Source organism: Mastomys coucha, unplaced genomic scaffold (assembly GCF_008632895.1).
Source record: "Mastomys coucha isolate ucsf_1 unplaced genomic scaffold, UCSF_Mcou_1 pScaffold22, whole genome shotgun sequence".
NCBI classification, from domain to species: domain Eukaryota; kingdom Metazoa; phylum Chordata; class Mammalia; order Rodentia; family Muridae; genus Mastomys; species Mastomys coucha.
In genome coordinates this window covers 154,807,271-154,828,643 of record NW_022196905.1, presented here as the reverse complement: position 1 = coordinate 154,828,643, position 21,373 = coordinate 154,807,271, and the positions used below count along the sequence as shown (strand labels likewise).

General features: G+C 49.8%; 1 protein-coding gene across 5 annotated transcripts in view; it reads left to right on the top strand.

The window, feature by feature from the left end:
- Positions 1-21,373, top strand: part of Cars2 (cysteinyl-tRNA synthetase 2, mitochondrial) — a 44,786-nt gene that overhangs the window by 4,189 nt on the left and 19,224 nt on the right. For 3 of the 5 annotated variants that reach the window (XM_031339030.1, XM_031339029.1, XM_031339031.1), the window contains exons 1-6: positions 1,066-1,292; positions 1,483-1,533; positions 3,360-3,477; positions 8,304-8,375; positions 8,889-8,994; positions 14,871-14,954. In XM_031339030.1, the coding sequence (XP_031194890.1) occupies positions 1,114-1,292; positions 1,483-1,533; positions 3,360-3,477; positions 8,304-8,375; positions 8,889-8,994; positions 14,871-14,954 (610 nt within the window). In that variant the 5' untranslated portion in view covers positions 1,066-1,113. Of the gene's footprint in view, positions 1-1,065; positions 1,293-1,482; positions 1,534-3,359; positions 3,478-8,303; positions 8,376-8,888; positions 8,995-9,024; positions 9,052-14,870; positions 14,955-21,373 lie in introns of those variants that run through there. The other 2 variants (XM_031339032.1, XM_031339034.1) reach the window with 2 other exon arrangements.

The window sequence follows — 21,373 nt, the reverse complement described above, 5'->3', positions numbered from 1 at the left end:
AAAAAAAAAAAAAAAAAAGGTGTGTGCCACCACTGCCCGGCCTCTCCCAAAGATGGATGATAGATTATAGACGGATGCCACTATTTCACTATTTTGACTAAATGATTTATCGTCTGTGTAAGGGTATTTTTGCCTGCATGTCTGTCTGCGGACCACATGCATGCCGTGCCTGCTGCGTCCAGAAGAAGAACCCTTGGACCCTCTTGGAACAAGAATTACAAGCTTTTTTTTTTTAAGTATAGAATAGAGTTTATTCCGGGCATGGGGAGGGGAGTTAAAAGGGAAGTAGAGGCAGAGAAAGGCAGAGAGAGGGAGAGAGTAGAGAAGTAGAGGCCAGCCATGACCGCGTGGAAAGAGGGGGAAGAGGATGGGGAGAGGGGGAGCAAGAGGGCAAGGGACAAGACAGAGAGGCAAGAGCAAGAATTACAAACTCTTGAGTAGCCATGGGCAAACTAGGACTTAAACCTGGGTCCTTTGGAAGGACAGCCATTTCTCCAGCAGACATTTCCAGTTACGTGTTCTTAAGGAAAGGGTAATTTCCTGGTGCGGTTCTTTCATTCTAAGCCCACGGGGCAGAAGGAAGTATGCAAATACTGTGAGTACTGGGTTGCAGACAGGCAGTTTGGTATGTAGTATTGATCTACATCTACCTGATTGTGGCAAAGTACTTGCAGACATGCTGTAAGTGTGATGGGGCAGAGTGTGTGTTAAGGCACACCTATTGAGGTGTTTGAATGAGGACATGATGATCGCAGCTGTGCTGTATAGTGTGTTGGGAGTGGTGTGCTGAGATACACATATCTTGTGCTCGCTTGGGTACAAACTACTGCAGGGCCCACCAGGTTCCAGCGGCGGACACAAACAAGTACACCGGGATCAATTTACCCATAAGGAAAGGCACCGAGGTCTGCGCTAAAAAGAAGGGCCCGTGGGTTCCCGCCTCTCCGCTGCCACCTGGCCCGAATGCCAAAACACTGTCAGACTCCAGGCAGAGTGTAGCGGCTTCCTGGAGTGGGCGGAGCCCCGGGAGGCGTGGGCGGGGCTCGCCCTTAGTGGGCGGGGCCTGGCCTGCAGGATTTTGCCTTCCGCCGGTTCGCTGGATCTCTCCCGAACATGCTGCGGGCGCCCCGGCCTTGGCTGGGCGCTCCGCTGCTCCGGGCCTCGCTGGGTCTCGGGCGGCGAGGGCGGGCATGGCAACGGCCGCAAGGCCAGGACACCGGCGTGCAGGTGCATAACAGCCTCACAGGCAGGAAGGAGCCGCTGATCGTGGCCCGCTCGGACGCCGTCTCCTGGTGCGTGCGCCGGGAGGGGAGGGGCGGGGCGGGGCGGGAGGGTGCGCAGGGGCAAGTCAGTCCTGAAAGCCTGAACTGTGCTCCCCAGTGCGTTACCTAAAAACCGCGCGTGTTCAGTGAAGGTTGTTAGGGGAAGCTTAGGGCTCCTTCTTGCAGATCTCATACATGGTGGATCTTATTATGTCCCCAGGTACAGCTGTGGACCGACTGTGTACGATCATGCCCACCTTGGCCATGCTTGGTGAGTTTCCTAGATTTGAACCTTTGACAAAGTCAGAGCCAGAGCGTTATTGTGCAGAGAGCAAACTGTTAGCTTGTTAAATGAACTGAGTGATGATTGGATTCTGGGAATTGTGAGATGCCGGAATGCTGGGCTCTCTGGTCTTTATAGCTGTTTGGAGTTGCATACCCGTTGCTTAGGTCTGGACACTCAGGAGCTGCTGTGAAGGAATTATGCGCCAGGTATACACACACACACACACACACACACACACACATATGTATGTATGTATGTATGTATGTATGTATGTATGTATGTATATTTATATATGCCTGGCTCTTTCACAGTTTTAATTGGGTATTTTTAGACCTAAATTAAACACAAGTGTGGAGGCCAGAAGACAACCTCAGAGGTCCTCCTCAAATGCTATCCCCTGTCTGTTTTGAGACAGAATCTCTCTCTGGCTTGGAAGTCCACAAATAGGCCAAGATGGCTGGGAAGTGAGTCCCCAGGAACCACCTGTCTCTGCCTCCCAGCACTGGGATAATATGGAAAACCAAAGTGAACAAGAATGATAAAAAGCTCTTGTTGCTGGGCAGTGGTGGCGCATACCTTTAATGCCAGAACTGGTGGCAAAGGCAGGTAGATAGATCTCTGTGAGTTTGAGACCAGCTTGGTCTACAGAGCAAGCTCCAGGACAGCCAGGACAGTACAGAGAAACCCTGTCTCAAAACAAGAAGGAAACAGTCTTGATATTTGACTTCTGTGTCAAAGGAATTTTTACACATTTAAATAGATACAAACTCATTCAACAGCTTGAGTCTTAAAAACAGCAGTACAAGTATCCAGAAACTGATGTGATTGCTTTTGTTGCTTCTCACAAGGCCCTTCTGAGCCTCTAGGTAGGACCCAGTTTGTAAGAAGGTACTTGGCTTAGTTCCTGATGGACCAAGCATCAACTGTAGTATACAGTTTGGTAGTTACACAATAGTGTGCTACATTGTAACACATTTATCTTCAAGAATAATGATGATGGGGCCCACAGATGGCTCTCTGGGTAAAGGTGCCTGTTGTACTGGATGACCTATGGTTGATCCCCAAGATTCACCTGCTGAAAGGAGAGAACTGAGTCCTGCAAACTGTCCTCTGACCTCAGCATACATTCTGCACATCTGCCTTCTAGTGTACATGTACGTGTGTGTGTACGTGTGCATGCACACACACATACACAGCATGCACACCACACACACCGTAGTAGTAGTAATCATTGGATCCTGGAGAGAGACAGAATGCCTAAGAGTACTTACTTGTAGAGGGCCTAAGCTTCTCCCATCACCCACATGATGGCTCATAACCATCAAATACACACATGATGCACATACATACACACAGGCAAAACACATGTACTTGAAATAAAATAAGTTAACCAAAAATAACATAATTTTAAGAGCTGGGCAGTGGTGGCATTCCAGGACAGCCAGGCTACACAGGGAAACCCTGTATGGGAAAACAAAAAGGAACAACAACAACAAAAATTAGGTTAAAAATAAAATAGTGAAACACTGACTCTACAGTAAGAAAAGAGCAATAAAACAGATAATTCACACACACACACACAAAAATAGTGGCTGGGAGGTGGTGGTGGTGACTTCAATCCCAACACTCTGGAGGCAGAGGCAGGTGTCCTCTGAGTTTGAGGACAGACTAGTCTACATAGTGAGTTCTAGGACAGCCAGGGCTGCACAAATTACAGAGAAACTCTGTCTTGAGAAACCAAAAATAGAGTAAGTAAATTAATGCTGTTGATTCTGTGTGTTGAAGACAATCCAGCAATGTTTTCCTTTCAGCTCCTATGTTAGATTTGACATTATCCGAAGGATCCTGACCAGAGTGTTTGGATGCAATGTAGTCATGGCGATGAGCATTACCGACGTGGATGATAAAATAATCAAGAGAGCTAACGAGGTAAGTAGCCTCACATTGACCCGCAAGCTGGGGGTGGAGCGGCCGCTCCCTGCAGTCTACTTACTTAATTTCTTTCTCTTTCTTTTTAAGATTTATTTATTTATTATATAAAAGTACACTGTATTTGTCTTCAGACACACCAGAAGAGGGCATCAGATCCCATTACAGATGGTTGTGAGCCACCATGTGGTTGCTGGGATTTGAACTCAGGACCCCTAGAAGAGCAGTCAGTGCTCTTAACCACTGAGCCATCTCTCCAGCCTTAGTCTACTTTCATGTATTCCTAATACTTGTAACCCTTATATGTCCCAAAGAAAGGGAGTCTCCAAAAAAAGAAAAAAAAAAAACCAAAACAACAAAACACAATGAAACAGTGGCAAGTTACACCTTTTTCCCAGTGAAGAAAGCTTGGTCAATGGAGGTGTGGAGAAGCCTCCCCTCCAGTGGTGTCCACTGTCCTCTGACCCCTGTCCCCATCCCTCCCTGTGATGTGTACCTCGCTCCAGCTCTACCAAGACCCCCTGGGCCCTGACTTTGACCTTGGACACCCTTGTGCTCTGATGCCCCATTTCCATGTTTTCTTGTTTTGTTGTCAGACACAAGGTTTTATCCTGTAGCCCAGGTTGGCCTCTGTAGCCCAGGTTGGCTTCGCCACGGGAGTGCTGCAGTGTAGCCCTGCCTGTCCTGGAACTCACTCTGTAGTCCAGGCTGGTCTTGAACTCAGAAACCCACTGCAGTCTGTTTCTTGACCACCAGGGGGTGCATATGTGTCCCCCACCAGCAGGCTGGGGACAGCCTCTGCGCCAGGCAGGCAGAGTTTGTACTCTTGTTTACTTATTTATTTTTAATTTTTTCTTTCTTTTTAAAGTAGTTTTTCCCATATAATATATTCTGATTATGGTTTTCCCTCCCCCAGCTCCTCCTAGATTCTCCTCACGTCACCCAATTAAATCCACATCCTTTTTCTCATTAGAAAACAAATGGATATCTAAAAACAGAACAAAATATCAAACCAGAATAGGACAAAACAGACAAACAAGCAGAACAATTGTAATAGTAATAATAATAATAATAATAATAATAATAATAATAGTAATAGCCAATGAAAAAGCACAAGAAGGACATACAGACACAGAGACACAGATATCCCAAAAGAATGTATGGATACCATGATCTCTGCAAACCATCTTCGTGCATTCACACACATTCTGCTTTGGGATTTTTAGCCGGTTTTGAAATACGGTCATCTGTATTAACTTTATGCAGATTCCCAAGCTACCCGGCCATTTACATCATCTGTGTATAGGTTTGTGCCAATTATGGCACTTCCCTCTGACTCCTCCAGTGTGAACCTTCCAGACCCAAGGACACTAGCTCACATGACCACTCGTGTCCTTCCTGGTCAGGAGGTGGGCATCAGTGGCAGGGTATTGAGGTGGTGGTAGAGCCATCCTCCCAGAGTCCCCGCCCGGTGCCTCTAGAGGCTGGTCATCGAATGCATATCCCCCCAGCCTACCAGGTTCTGCATCCTCACGCCTTCCCTGACATCTCATTGGCTGTCTCAGGGTATCAGGACCTTCACTTTGACTAATTTTTTCCCCATTTGTACAGGAATATGTGTGGTAAGCCAGAGCCTTCAGATGGTGTGGGCCTTGGAGTGGGCCCACAGCCCCAGGCTTCTGACTTCAGCTCTGTGGTAGGCAGGGCCTTCTTATGGTGTGCTTGCATAGCTTCTGCGCTTGCAGCCTACAGTAGAAAGCATGTCTTTCCGGCACAGGTTGAGTGCCTCCCCAGTCTGGGCACACCAGCGTGCTCGGAAGACTTGGTGGAGGAGGAAGGTAGCCCAAGTAGCATGTAGGAGGTCAGGGGCTCTCTGGGTTCTTCTGGTGAGTGGGCATTGTGCCCTGAATGCCACTCTCACCAGAGGGCTCTCCCGGCTCCCTGACCTTGCCTTTCCAGTGAGGAGGCATCCTCTGAAGTGTTTGTGCAGTTCTTGTTTGTTTGTGTGTTTTGGGTTTGGTTTTTTGAGACAAGGTTTCTCTGTGTAGACCTGGCTGGCCTTGAATTTAGAGATCCGTCTGCCTCTGCCTCCCAAGTGCTGGGATTAAAGTCCTGTGCCACCACTGCCTGGTCTGTGTTGTATTGTTTTATGTTACATTTTTTTGTTTGTTTGTTTGGTTGGTTTTTGTTTGTTTGTTTGTTTTTTGCTTTGCTTTTGCAAGGTTTTATATAGCCCAACATGGCTTCTAACTCCCTGTGTAGCTGAAGATGACCTTGAACTCTAGCCTCCACCCTTCAACCTCCCACCCCCTGAGTGTGGGGGGGGGGGTTTACAGGTGTTAGCCACCACACCTGCTGCTCTTCAGAGCTTCTGCTCATTTTCACACCTGAGGGTTACTGTGAAACTGCCCAATCCTTTGTGTTTCTGTGGCCTGTGGGATGTTAATACCTCCCACACTCTCTCTTTTCTTCTTTATTTTTGAAACAGAATACTTGTTATGTAGACCAGGCTGGCCTAGAGTTCCACCTGCCTCTGACTTCTGTGTGCCCAGATTAAAGGTTCACACCTGGCTTCGATTTTCTTGTCTTGAATCTGCCCCCTCTTCCTGTCGGCCTTCCATCTCTCCAGCCCATTCTGCCCTCTGCCAGACAAAGGCTGCTGCAGTCAGACACTGTTGTACAGAGCATGAACAAACAGATGACAGAGCATAGCACAGAGTCCAGAAATACACAAAGTAATTAATGGGGATTTGTTTTATGATAAAAGATGGCATTTCAGATCACTGGGGTTGGAGGAGGTGGATCATTCAGTAAATGGTGTTGACAGTTGGGTAACCATCTGGAGAAAATACAAACCCATGTTAGATACATTCTACACAACCAATCTAAGACAGATCGGAGGTTAAATATAAGAGAGGTGGAGCCCTAGTTTTCTCGCAGAAATCCCAGGATGTTTCTGTGGCTTCCTGTGGGGAAGGGTTTCTCACTATGTTTCTAATGCAGATCCATTTATAGAGGAAAACTGAGAAATAGAAAAGATTGGAAAATATAAACCATGCTGTGAATGATCATATGGTTAAAACTCTGAAAGTGGGGAGCTGGAGACATGGCTCAGTGGCTCAGAGCACTGGCTGCTCCTCCAGAGGGCCATGGTTTGACCCCCAACACCCACATGGCAGTTCTACCATCTTTAACTCAGGTCCAGGTGATCTGATGCCCTTTTCTGGTCATCTTGGGTATTGCATGCACATGCTACACAGACGTATGCAAGCAAACATCCAGATACATAAAATTAAAAAGTTAAAAAAAAAAAAGGCATGGTGGTGATACATGCCTTTAATTTCAGCACTTGGGAGGCAGATGCAGGCATATCTCTGAGTTTGAGGCAAGCCTGGTCTACAGAGTGAGTTCCAGGACAGCCAGGGCTACTCAGAGAAACCCTGTCTTGAAAAAAAAAAAGGAGGAGGAGGAGGAGGAAGAGAAGAAGAAGAAGAAGAAGAAGAAGAAGAAGAAGAAGAAGAAGAAGAAGAATGTGAAAGGTATTAAAATCAAAGTAAAAATGAAAGTCAGTAGAAATACATGCAGATATGAACAAAAACAGATAGATGTGTACAGTGGGTAAAGATCAGCTCAGAATGCTTTTGGGGAGTGTGTTGTGCCCTACAGAGGGCGCGTGACTGCACTGGGAGCCGGGCTCCATCTCTGCTCAGCGACTCGGGAGTGCTTGTACATCTGTCTTCCCTGGACACTCCATATTCCCAGAAGCCTAAGGGGTAAACCGCAGGCTGGGCACTGTGGCTCAGTGATGGTCCTGGGGCCACAGAGTTGGAAAGAAGCGGCAGCAAGCTCCTGGGCCACCCATGTCCTTGAAGTCAGCCTCAGTGGTTGTGGCCACTACATTAGAGCCCTGTCAGTCTGTTGGCCACCAGGCTCCACCAGTGCCACTGAGAAACTTGACAGAGAATCCTGATTCTCTGGAGCAGAGATGTCTCATGAAAAAGGAGGCGTGCTTCATAAGGTAGCTGGGTGTGCTTCAGGCAGGCCCAGCACACAGTAGGTGCTATATAAATGCTTGCTGAGTGGAGGTACATTGTGGATTCTTGTACAAGGTGTGCATGAAACCTGCGTTGTTTGTTTGTTTGTAATGCTGTGTTGCCTTGGTTGAGGTGGGACTCACTGTGTAGACCAGGCTAGCCTTGAATTCAGGGATCTGTCTGCCTCTGCCTCCCAGTGCTGAGATTAAAGCCATTTACCAATAATATTTCACACCTTTTTTTAAAATCTATTCATTTATTATACATAAGTACACTGAAGCTGTTCTCAGACACCCCAGAAGAGGGCACCAGATCTCGTTACAGATGGTTGTGAGTCACCATGTGGTTGGTGGGATCTGAACTCAGGACCTTTGGAAGAGCAGTCAGTTCTCTTAACCACTGAGCCACCTCTCCAGCCCCTGTAAGGCTTTTTTAAAATTTGATTTAATTTTTTAACCATTTCTTCCTGCTATGTGTAAGGTGGATAGAAACTCATTTCTTGTCCTTTGGAGTAGATGCTTGCTGCATTCGTGGTGGGTGGGGTTGGTTTATCACGCGGTAGAAGTGGGGCAGCTATTCACCCACTTGTCTCTGTACCCAGAGGGCAGGGCCCATAAGCTCTTTGATCACTGAGCTTTAGGGTAGATTCAACACCCTAAAATGAACACTCAGATCTTGAGGCTGAGCCCCAGTGGGGCATGTGGCCACCATCCTGTCTGCAGGGTGGTCTGGTCTGCCATGATGGGTCTGGGTCTCGCAGATGCGCTGATGTCCTTGTCTGACCTTGCGCAGATGAACGTGTCACCCGCTTCTCTCGCCAGTCTTTTTGAGGAAGAATTTAAACAAGACATGGCAGCCCTGAAGGTAAGCTGTGGTTTACCCTTCATAAAGGAGCAGTGGTAGCTGACTGGCATGATCTAGAGCCGTCAGTTGCTAGTGCCTGAGTACAGGCCCCGTGGTGTCAAGGCTAAAGAAAGGGAGCAAATGTAGGTCTGCAGAGTGGGCCCCATGATGAGCTTAGTGGAGGGAGCTGGTCCCAGGGCAGTAGGATGAGCAGGGTTCTTCTCCTTAGGGCCTGAAGGAGCCTGTGTGAATAAGTCAGCCTGTACCCTTGCCAGAACTCCGATTTATCATGCATTCCTATCAGAGTCAGACACATTCCTGGCACCAAGGTCTAGCTGTCTGGCTCCTTGTTCTCCCCCAGTGCCCTTGTCTGTTGAGAGTTTGTAGGGAAACCACCCAGGAAAAGCCAGTTGGCTCACTGGGGGCATCATGGCGATCATGACTTAGGATGGCTGCCGCCCCGTCTTGCTAAGTCTGTGCCTGGGTCCCGAGCTTGGAAGTCACCTTTGTGCCGGCGTCTCTGCTTCCTCCCAGGTTCTGCCGCCAACGGTGTACTTGAGAGTCACTGAGAACATACCTCAGATCATTTCTTTCATCAAAGGGATCATTGCTCATGGCCATGCCTACTCTACAGCCACAGGTAGCAGGAAGGTGAAAGCTAACCTCTGGGGGACGCTGGGGACTTGTGAGACGCAGGGTACGCCGGGGCTGAGGAGCGCAGGCTGTGCGGGGTACGCCGGGGCTGAGGAGCGCGGGCTGTGCGGGGTACGCCGGGGCTGAGGAGCGCGGGCTGTGCGGGTACGCCGGGGCTGAGGAGCGCGGGCTGTGCGGGGTACGCTGGGGCTGAGGAGTGCAGGCTGTGCGGGCTTTGTGCCGTGTCCGCAGCACTGGTCCAGTTCATTTTTAAAATGTTCATATTTATGTGTGTGTAGGTGTGCGCTGACGTGTGCTCCTGGAGGGAGGCAGCCAGGGGCTGAGGTTACAGGCAGTTGGGAGCTGCCCCATGTGGGTATCAGGAATGAGACTTGGGTCCTCTGCACGAATAAAGTACTCTCAGCCACTGATCTCTCCAGCCCGAGAAATCATGTATGTCAGGGTTAGGGGTGTGTGGGTGTGTGTGTGTGTGTGTGTGGGTGTGCAGGGGCCTGTGCCTATATTCACACATTCATTGGGGGATCAGAGGAGGAGGTCAGGTGTCTTCCTCTATCCGTCCCTCCCTACCCCGTTTTATGTGCACACGCACTTGTGTGCGTGTGTGTATTGGAGTGTGTAATGTAGGTATGTTAAATGCTATGAAGGCAGTGTATATTTATTCAGGCCACTCAGCCGAGCAGTTAGAAGCAGATGGCCCTATGCAGAGTCTTTACCATGGCAGAGCCACTTAACCACACACCAGGTGTCTTAGTGAGGGTTTCTGTTGCTGCAGGGAACACCGTGACCAAAAAAGCAAGCCGGGGAGGGAAGGGTTTATTCAGCTTACATTTCCATATCACTGTTCATTATTGAAGGAAGTCAGGACAGGAACTCAAACAGGACAGGAACCAGGAGGCAGGAGCTGATGCAGAGGCCATGGAGGAGTGCTGCTTACTGGCTTGCTCCCCATGGCTTGCTTAGCCTGCTGAGCTCCCAGGACCACCAGCCCAGGGATGGCACCGCCCACATTGGGCTGGGCTCTCCCCCATCAATCACTGATTAAGAAAATGCCCAGAGTCTAGATCGTACGGAGGCATTTTCTCACCTGAGGCTCCCGTTCAGATAACTCTGGCTTGTGTGAAGTTGGCATAGGACTAGCCAGCACATGAGGTAGAGACAACCTAACATGGTTTTAAGCAGTTCCTCCATTTCAGGCTGGTCGCCTGCCCTGGTTGGTGGTCATTGTGCTGGGAGAACTGTGGAAGATGCTGCCCTCGCCTCCTGGACACAATTGGTCTGGGCACCGGGCTGCCTGCCGTGTGGCCACCGCCCCAACACCTTCACCAGCCATCCGGGAGCTCCTCACCCGACTCTCCCTCCACAAAGTAGTTTCTTGAGACAGAATCCTGGATAGCTTCCGGATCTCCTCCCACATGTAGTATGTGGAAAAGCAAGGGCAACAGTGTCCTCGTTCCCACACGTGTGCTGAGGGCACAGGTGATTAGGAGCTGGCCACATGGCTGGTAGGGTTCCTTTCATCCCGGAAGTAGCAGCATTCCAGACTTGGCACTGAGGCACCACACTGCAAAACCAGCTTAGCAAGGATGATACCAGGAGTCCCGTGCCCATGGCTGAGTGTGTCCTCCAGGAGGCCACCCGGCATTTGTTCATCCAGACTCAGGCAGCCGAGTGGATCTTCAGACCCCAGTTTGTAGAGCGGGGACCTGTGCTAGAGCTGTGCCATGGTAGCCAGCACTCCCCTCCACCCCACTTCTTGAGAGTGTCTCTCGCTAAGCTTGAACTTACTGTTCCAGCTACATCTGGGTTTTATGTGGATGTCTGGGAATTTAACACAGATCCTCAGCTTTTGCAGCAAGCATTCTTACCACTGAGCCACCTTGCCATCTCTGTTGAGGAAATTTCAGAACAGCTGGAGACAGGACCCCTGGAAACTGTCCCTTCCTGTTGGCCTATTCATCTCCAAGCATGCCTTGTGTCCTAGGTAGGGTTTTACTGCTGTGAACAGACACCATAACCAAGACAACTCTTATAAGGACAACTGTTTTGTTTTTTTCGAGACAGGGTTTCTCTGTGTAGCCCTGGCTGTCCTGGAACTCACTCTGTAAACCAGGCTAGCCTCAAACTCAGAAATCCGCCTGCCTCTGCCTCCCAAGTGCTAGGATTAAAGGTGTGCACCACCACTGCCCAGCTAAAGGACAACATTTAATTGGGGCTGGCTTACATTTCAGAGTCCATTGTGATGGTGGGAAGCATGGCACCATGCAGGGAGACATGTGATAGAAAGTTAGCTCAGGGTTCTACGTCAGGATCATCAGGCAACAGGAAGAGAGAATGAACTCAAAGCCCATCCCCAGTGACATACTTCCTCCAACAAGGCCATGCCCCCTAGTAGAGCCCTTCCCTATAAGGCTCTGGGGGCCATTTTTATTAAAACCACCATACCTTGTTCGTCCCAGAATAGAGTTAGCCACCCCTCCTCATAGCAGCATGAGTCTGCAAATAGATGGTGCTCCAGTGTGTTGTGAAACCTGGCTTTTATCCTTCCTGATGGTGCCCTGCCCTTGGCAGGATGGTGTCTGTCCACATAATGGAGTCAAGACCCTTGTTAGTGGTTATAGCTTTTTAGAACCTCTAACCTCAAGGCCCCACTCTTTCCTTGTGACTCATGGGCACTTGAGTCCTGCAGCATTGTTGGCATGACCCCCTCCTCCCGCTCTGCCTTTGCCTTATGTCTGGGGTTCCCTGTGTCTTGGCAGTTTATGCTTGGCTGATCCTGTGATCGCACAGAGGCCTCAGCCATACCTTCCCTGGCTTTTTTTCTTTCTTTTGAGATCGGGTCTGTTGTATCCCAGGCTGGTCTTCAACTTATGTAGCTGAGGGTGACCTTCATTGCATCTGCTTCCCCTGATCCCCCTGCCTTACCGCCCGGATCCTGGGGTTACAAATGTACCTACTGCACCTGACCCATGTAGTGCCAAAGCTCTGCGTGTGCTTGGCAAGTCCCTGCTCCTTCCCATGAGCCCTCCCAAGAATGGACTTCCTGTGGTGTTCTCGCTGGTCCACCATGGCAGAAGGTGAGCTTCCTTCTTAGCTTGGCTGTCTCCACTTCTGTGGACAGATCTGGCCACGGATAATTTATCTTTTTCCTTTCCAAGTTTTCACTCAATAGCTCCCCACAGCTGCCAGGCTGCGGGTACAGAAGAGTTGAGGTGCTTAGCACAGGTAAAGGGCCAAGTATGGAGCCAGGCCCTTGTCCCTGGGCACACATCTCCTAGAGCCTCGTCTCACAGTGGAGGTGACATGCCAGGGCCTGCACACAGGGAAGCACTGACGTTTCTGTGTTGTCTACTTTGGCATATTTGGAATTTGTCCCCAAAGAAACCATTTGAAAAAACCGAGGTACCATTTCCAGCTTATTCCAGTGCAGGGCAATTGCTGTCGTGGGGTAGAAAGTGACCATGGGCTCCTGCTTCAGAGAACACAAGGTGCTTTCTTGGCTGCCGCTATCCAGGGGTGAATGCCATGTGCATGTGCATGCTTCCATCTGTCTGTCCGTCCATCCTTTCTCCAAAAAAGCATCTCACTGTGTAGTTCTTGCTGGAACTCATAGAGATCCACCTGCCTTCCTTCAGCCTTCTTCTGCCTCTCCTGGGATTAAAGGCGTGTCGTGTCTAATGATGGCTGCCCTTGGGTTGCAGTCTTTTCCTGTTACTGTAAATTTAATTCGGGATATCTTCTATTCACTCGAACTGCAGTGGCTTGGGCTTTATGGCAGTTCCACAGAGCTTAGCTGCAGTGTGTGATCTTTGAACTATTTGTGAAAACAGTCTATTCAGCAAATTGGTGACCTCAGCAAGGCAAAGGATGGATGCTGCCTGTCTGCAAGGCAGTTTCTTTTTGAGCATTTCAGAGTGTGTGCATATAGGAGGCAGCTCGCCTGGCCCTTGTCTCCTATCCCCACTCTGCCTGCGTCTTGGGCTAGTTGGCCTGGGTGCAAGGGTAGGGGTCTAGGTCAGTAGTGGACCCTTCACAAGCAGGGCGCTCGGGCAGGCCCAGACGCCGCTCGCTTAGCTGGCTGTGCTCGCTTGCTTGCCCCCTTTTCCTTCTTTCTCCAGACAGGGTTTCTCTGTGTAGCCCTGGCTGTCCTGGAACTCACTCTTTTGACCAGGCTGGCCTCGAACTCAGAAATCCACCTGCCCTTGCCTCCCAAATGCTGGGATTAAAGGCGTGCGCCACCATCGCCCAGCCTCTTTTTTTTTAAACATTTATTTATTTATTTATGTATGTGAATACACTATTGCTTTCTTCAGACACACCAGAAGAGGACACCAGATGGTTGTGAGCCACCATGTGGGTTGCTGGGAATTGAATTCCTGACCTCTGGAAGAGTAGTCACTGCTCTTAACCACTGAGCCATCTCTCCAGCCCCCGGCTGTGCTTTCTAAGCCACCCTACCTTCTCCTCTCCCTGCAGAGAGCACTGTCTCCCTGACAGCTTGGACTGAAGCGCAGGCACCTGGCGCTGCTTGCCAAGCACAGAGCTGCCTTGGTCTGAAAACACAGAGTTTTGAAGGCTAGTCAGTGTTCCCAGGAAGGCTAGCACAGGTATGAGTCAGTAGGCAGATAGGCTGAGAAAAATGGTGGGAAGAGAAACACCCGTATGGGCGAGTATTGCTCCTGTACATGGTTTCTAGTGACAGTAGAGGCTGATGGCCTTCAGAGGTGCACTGCTTCTGTAAGGACACACTAGCTGGAGTACTGCCCTCCTGGGAGGGAGCTAGATTGCAGGCTGGGAGTGGAAGCAGTTAGTGCTGTTGCCGGCTCCAGCTCCCCCAGACCCTTTATCTCCTGCCTCTGGAAGCTCACCCTCGTCAGAGGGAGGCTGTCCTGGTAGAGGGTCTTTCATTCAGTCTGAAGAGGTGGATGGTCATAGGCATCTCAGAAGAACATCTGGGGTACATGCAGAGTGTAGGCAGTGTTGGTGTGGAAGATGCCTAGGCAGAGATTGGTGTCAGTGTGTGGATTTGTTGTGTAGAGTTCTGTATGTGTTGCATGTGCATGCATGTGTGTGCACATGTGTCGGGGCAGGGTGCCGCAGAAGCCTGAGGTAGGTGTTGACATTAGGTTTGAAGCAGGATCTCTCACAGAACCTAAAGCCCACTGATTGAGCTAGGCTGGCTGCCCAGTGAGCTTCATGGATCTCCCCCCAGCCCTGGGCTGGGGTTACTGGCATACACTCCCCCTGCCTGACTTTATGTGGGCTGGAGATTTCAATTCAGGTCCCCATGCTTGCATGGCAGACACTTTATTGACAGAGCCATCTCTCCAGCCCCAAGAATAGTGTCCTTAACTTAGCATGCAAATAAAAGGTGAAGAGCTGAGTGGGGGTTTTGTTGTTGGTTGTTTGTTGTTTGTTTTTCCAAGTCAGGGTTTCTCTGTGTAACCGATTATTTTGTTTTGTTGTAGTGATAGCGGTCTCTATGTAGCTTAGGTGGCCTTGAACTTGTTTTCCTGGGATTATAGGCATGTCCTTTAAGGCTTTTTATTTTCTCCTTCCCCTCCCTCCCTCCCTCCCTCCATTCCTCTCTCCCTCCCTTCCTCCCTCCCTTCTCCCTACTAAATGGACTTATGGAAACCTTTTGCAGAGATCACTCAGCGTGCTCTCAGCCCTGTACCTGGCCATGCTGCGCCCAGGTGATGTTAACCAGGCCGCACCCTCTCTTTTCAGTTCTGGCCTGATGGGGCTGAGCACCATCTTCTGTGCTGAGCTGGACCTGCCTGTGACCTTTAGACTTCTTGGACATGCTGCCTCTGTGCTGCCTCGGAGGGAAACACTAAACTCCTAACTGTCTCTGTCACACAGGCAGCGTCTACTTCGATCTGCGTGCCCGAGGGGACAAGTATGGCAAGCTGGTCAACACGGTTCCCAGTGCTACTGCAGAGCCAGGTGGGTGCTGATCTGTGTCCCCGTGGGCCTCAGCCTCTGAGTGTGGGCTTCTGAGAGTTAGGTCTGGAGCCAGGCATGGGCTGCCTTGGGCTGCCTTGCGGTCCTTAGCCCTGCTGTGGCATTAATCTGTTTCCATTTACAGATGAGACTTGCAGAAGGCACTTTGAATGCAAGCTCAGCATCCCATGCCTCTGTCCTGCTCCCCCACCCCATGCTGTTGCACCTTCTCCTTGTGGAATTTTCTTTGCATGGGACGTGTATGCATGCCATAGCGTGGCCCTCTTCTACTGCTTGCTGTTCTACACTAAGTACCCAGCATAAGTCTGTCTGTTCTTGTGCTATTCGTGTTTTAACAATTTGTTAGGTCAGAGTAGTCATTTTTTTTTTAAGATTTATTTATTTATTATATGTAAGTACACTGTAGCTGTCTTCAGACACCCCAGAAGAGGGCATCAGATCTCATTACGGATGGTTGTGAGCCATCGTGTGGTTGCTGGGATTTGAACTCGGGACCTTCAGGAGAACAGTCAGTCCTCTTAACCACTGAGCCATCTCTCCAGCCCCTAGAGTAGTCATTTTTATGAAGAAGAAATAATAAAACATGTAGAACTAAATTTAAACCATTAAGGATCCTGGGCATGGCAGTGGCTGCCTTTAAGGCACAGCTGTAATTCATGACCTGCAGGTGGGTCCCTGGCTACTTTGTATCCCCCAGATCTTCTATAACATTTCTCCTGTATTCTTCACCCCCATTACAGATGGTTGTGTACCACCAGGTGAGTGCTGGGATTTGAACTCAGGACCTTCGGAAGAGCAGTTAGTGCTCTTAACCACTGAGCCATCTCTCCAGCCCATGCCATATGCTTCTTAATTGGTAATTAATTTACAGGCTTAGTCCAACTCTAAGTGTCTGTGGATAGAGACTTGTAGATGACATATTCATCACCAATCTAGTTTTTATTTTTTTAATTATTTATTTGTTTTTGGTTTTTCAAGACAGGGTTTCTCTGTGTAGCCCTGGCTGTCCTGGAACTCACTCTGTAGACCAGGCTGGCCTTGAATTCAGAAATCTGCCTGCCTCTGCCTCCCAAGTGCTGGGATTAAAGGCATGCGCCATCACTGCCCAGCTTAGTTTTTACTTTTTATCATTTATTTTTGAGACAGGGTCTCACTGTGTAGCCCTGACCAGCCTGGAACTTGCTATGTAGAACAGGCTGGCCTCAGAACTCACCAAGTGAGGCCAAGTGCCAGGAATAAAGGCATGTGCCACCATACCTAGCTTAATCTAATTTTTAATACCCTTGTTTATTTGGTTCTCAGAAATTATATGTTACTTTCACCCAATCAGTAGCCACCTATTGAGCCCCCTCTCCAGCAAAGCATTCTGGGATCCCCATACCTATGGGCGGTGATTTAAGACAGGCTTGGGATCACCATGCCTATGGGTGGTGGTTTAAGACAGGCTTGAGTTGTGCCTGCCAGGAGGAAGGCTATGAGAGAGCTGCAAGTTTTGGCAGAATCAAGCTAGTTTTGTTGATTTGAATTTGATTGTGGGGAAGTCTCGTGTAGCCAAGGCTAACCTGGACCTTGCCGTATAGCGAGAGCGACCTGGACCTTCAGACCCTGCTCTTCTTCTCCAGCTGCTAGGGCTGCAGATGTGAGCCTCCCCACTCAGCTTCTGATTTCATTTCCATGGCTTTGTGCTTATAAAAAGATAAAGAGAAGGGAGGAATATGTTCTGTGGAGGTGTGGTGAGGTATGGGGGGAGGGGGTGCCTCAGTGGGCCCATGCCAAGGCATCCCTTCCCCCTGAGGGACCAGCCACAGTATAGTGTTAGAATAGGGTTTATTCAGGGCATGGGGAGGGAAGTTAAGAGGGTAGTAGAGGCAGAGAAAGGCAGAGAGAAAGAGAGGAGAAGTAGGGGCTGCCAATGAGCATGTGGAGAGAGGTGGGGGAGAAAAGGGGAAGCCGGCAGAGCGACTGAGCAGGAGCAAGAAGGGAAGAGCAAGAGGGCAGGAGAGGGAGGAGGGAAGAGCAAGAGGGCAGGAGAGGGAGGAGGGGGCAAGAAGGGAAGAGCAAGAGGGCAGGAGAGCGAGGAGGGAAGAGCAAGAGGGCAGGAGAGGGAGGAGGGGCAAGAAGGGAAGAGCAAGAGGGCAGGAGAGCGAGGAGGGAAGAGCAAGAGGGCAGGAGAGGGAGGAGGGAAGAGCAAGAGGGCAGGAGAGCGAGGAGTGGGCAAGCAGCCCCTTTTATAGTGGGCCTGGACTACCTGGCTGTTGCCAGGTAACTGTGGGGTGGAGCTTAGACAGAATGCTAACTCCACAGGCTTTGTGTTTTGAGTGCCACCGGGGTTCATAGCCCAACAAAGGGAGGATACTGAATTTCTATTTGACCTCTTCCTGCTCAGTCCCACCATCAGTGGAGCAGTATAAACATCACATCAGCGAGCCCCATCGCCCTAGTACGCAGTTCATGTTAGCGTGCCCCTTGGTGTGGACAGTCTGTACATTTGGATAAACGCCTCATGTCTTGTTCCCATGGCCCAGTCACATGCAGTGGTTTCCAGCTTCAGGACTATCTGGTCTCAGTTCTCCCGTCTCTGCTACCTCAACCTAGTGACCCTTTCACTCTCCAGAACTTTGTTTCTCCAGAATGTTGCAAAATCGCAGCATTCAGCACAGGCCTTTCCAGGTCGGCTTCTTTCTGCTAGGAATAGGCTTTTGTGGCTTGCTTTTTGGAGATAGTCTTGCTTGATACTATGTAGCCCAAGATGGCCTTGATCTTGAGGGGGTCTCCCTTCCTCCTCCCCCCTCCGAGGACTGGGCTTAGCTGGGCTTAGTGGCATGACCACCGCGCTCCCCTGGCAGTATCCTTTCAAGCTTTGTAGATGTTTGCATGCTTCGGTAGCTCGGCTCTCCCTGGTACTGAGTAATGGATGCTCTGTGTGCCTACTGTCTGTGTGCTGGAGCTTCTTAGTCCATCTTGACTACATGCATAAGTGGGCGGTTAGGGATAAGGCTGCTGCGAGCATCCATGTGCAGGATTTTGTGTCTGTTTTCAGCATCTTGGGTAAACACCAAGGAGTGTGATGGCCCTGTCACGCGGGACAAGTCTCCCAAAGCGGCAGCACCACCCTGCATCCCCAGCAGTGAGTGACAGGTGCTCCCTCCACCCACCCCCACTCGACCACCCCCACCTGACTCTCACTGTTGGAAGTGCCTTACTCAAAAGCACAGTGTGAGTAAAGGTTTGAAACTGGGGATTAGTGTTTAGCTAAACAAAGGCGCCGAGCCCTTCCGGCTCCACAACTCGGTTTGTCATTTAGGGCAAGGCTTTTCTCTTCCGCTTTTGAATTGTAGCAGTAACTCAGTAGGAAAGATGGAGCAGTGGGTCCTGCTCACGACTCCTAGGCTTCAGTCCTCTGGTCACCCAGTGACGTGGCCCTGGCACTGGGTGTTTGCATTTATGCTTTTGCATCAGCCTTGCCTGGCCCTTCCCCACGACAGTGCCTCCCTCCCCTCCTCACCGTCCCAAGTGCCTGACTGAGGTTGTCTCTGGATGCTTTGTATTCCCAGGTCCTCTATAGCATCCCTCCTGCATCCCTCCCCCACCTCCCCTCCCATTCCTCTTCTACCCCCAACTCCATTGGCTCACTAGGATTTGTAGGCTGTGTTTCATGGCTTTCAGGGTCCCTTCATGTCACGTTCTTCATGTAGGTTGATAATTTAATTTACAGGCTTAGCACAGTTGTGAGTATCTGCAGATGTGAGTAATACACTCATCACCAGAAGGCACAGAAGGCCTCATGGCCTCCTTTTACGACCCGTTAGCAATCCTAGCATTCATTCTTGACTGCAGAAAGGGTTTCTGTGACGGGGTTTTCCAGCTGTCATTTTCTTGTTTGCTTCCTGGAGTACTTTACATAGGCTATTACTTGGTTATTTCATAGTACAGTTGCTATGGGAATGGTGGAGTGTAAGGGAAGGGCTGGAGAGATGGCTCAGTGGTTACCAGCTTTGGCTGCTCTTCCAGAGGACCCAGAGTTGATTCCTAGCACCCTCACAGCAGTTCACAACTCAGTAATCCCAGTCCTGGGAGATCTGATACCCTCTTTTGGCCCCTGAGGACACTACAGGGTAAGGGTCTGGATTAGATTCTTGCCAGTAAAAGAGTTAAAAGGCAGGGGCGATCTTGTGTGACAGGTGACAGTTGGGAATTCTCTCGATCACAGAATGAGCAAGTAAAGAAAGGCCTTAGTACTGGTGAGGAGACACTTAGGCACACTCACGGAGGAAAGCCAGGGTCTAGCTTCTCCTTGAGGGCAGGGGTTTTGTTTTCCTTTCCTAACTAGTGTCAGTTTGAAGAAAGATGGGATGGCTGATTAGCACACAACTTGTCCTGGTACAGCCCTGAACTTGTCGAACCAGTCCATTAGCAGATGGCCTGCTAGTGGGAGACAAAAGCTTACAAGATCTTTGTTCTAAGCCGTGATGCTTGTCTCAAGTTCTCATTCGAAACATCATCATTACCTAGTCATGGCCCCTCTCCCTATCTGTCTGCTGATCAAGGAGTCTAACTCCTAGTCCTTTGGTCCGTGCAGGCAAAACACCCAAATACACAAAATGAAAAGAAAGAGTTGGGTCCGCTCAAAGCTGCCCTAGTCTTAGGAACCATGCTCCTCACTAACTCTTGAATTGTTCTTCCATCACTGGCTCTGCGCTTTCACCAGGCTCCTTGTCACTTTCTCTTTGCTTAGCTGTGGAGTGAGCTTCCTTCACGTTCTGGAGGCTCTGTGATTTCTCCGGTGGGGAGTGAACAGAGCGGGCACTGAGTCTGCTCTTCTCCACCTCTCTCAGCAAGCTGAGAGTGTAACTGTGTATGTGCTACAGTGAGGCGAGTGTTGCCGAGGCTCTGCTCATGAAAGCTGTCACTCAAGGTTTGGTGGACCCTTTCCATTCAAGTGCCGGTCATTACAGGCACTGAACTTGGCAGGTAGCCACTGTCCTCTGTTGGTCCAGTAATCTGTGTGATTAGAAGCTGTTTCGGGAATATTTAAAAAGTGAATCCACCCCACAAACTCAATTTCCCGCTGGGCCACGTTCTTGAGCTGGTGCAGTCCAGGCATCACCATATCCCTGCGGGCTCTTGTGATTTTCTCCCAGCTATTTACATCTCGCTCACATGCAACTCTTTATACACCCCCACAATCATTCTTCCAAATAGCTCCTAGGACCTGGTAAGTAAAGCATGACTCCTAAGGCCTTAATATCCAATCAGATTTATATAGTAATAAAATCACAATTTACAAGATGCCAATACAATAATTTCAGAACCAAATAATAAAGACAATATTCTAATCCAATTAATCTATTTTGTAAAAACCTTTGCTTGGTGGTATAACCACGTGGGGTCTGGCTCATAGTCTGCCTCCATGATCTCTTCTCCTCCTGCTCTCTCTGACCTTTTTCATCCTCCAACTCTAGCTCCACCTCTCTATTCCTGTCCAATCACAGGCCTGTCACTGCCCTAATGTGATTGGACAGAGAAAATGCTGCAGCAGGAAGCCTCCTTTGCGTGCACCCCTGCCTTCTCATGACAGTCAGATTGGTTCTGTGTGTGTGCATGTGTGTGTGTGCATGTGTGTGTGTGCATGTGTGTGTGTGTATGTGTTGGCACTGGCAGCCTTGGGCTTCAGTTGCCTGTTGTCTGACTTGGATTTATTTCCAGCTGTTTCTGGGAGAAACCCTCTGCTTGGGACATTCCTTGTGCTTTCTGAGCCCTGCAATAGCAGTATTCTACCATTTTCCTTTGAGGTCAGTTTGGCTGGACATAACCCTTGTCCACAGTGTATCCTGGAGCCCACAGACCACTTCTCCTCACAGTGTGTTGTCAGTGAAGCCTGACAGCCTCCATTCTCCTGTGCCTTGCTAGGGAGTCACCCTGCCGGCCTGGTGCCAGCGACTTTACCTTTTTCTTTGAACTATAGTTGTTTCTCAAGATCTAGACACACAACGTACCACATCTGAACCAGTGTGTACTGAAAAATCCATCATCCTGAGGTGCCCAGGGCTTCACCCAAGCCTGCATCAGCCTTGCAAGCAGGGAGGGTGTTGGGGATAGTCAGGGGTAGTCAGAGTGTTGAGGGGGTAGTCAGGGTGTTGAGGGGTAGTCAGGGTGTTCAGGGAGTAGTCAGGGTATTGAGAGGTAGTCAGGGTGTTGGGGGGTAGTCATGGTATTGAGGGGTAGTCAGGGTGTTCAGGGGGATAGTCAGGGTGTTCAGGGGGATAGTCAGGATGTTCAGAGGGTAGTCAGGGTATTGGGGAGAGGTCGGGGTAGTCAGGGTGTTCAGGGGGATAGGGTGTTGGGGAGTAGTCAGGGTGTTCGGGGGGTAGTCAGAGTGTTCAGGGGGATAGGGTGTTGGG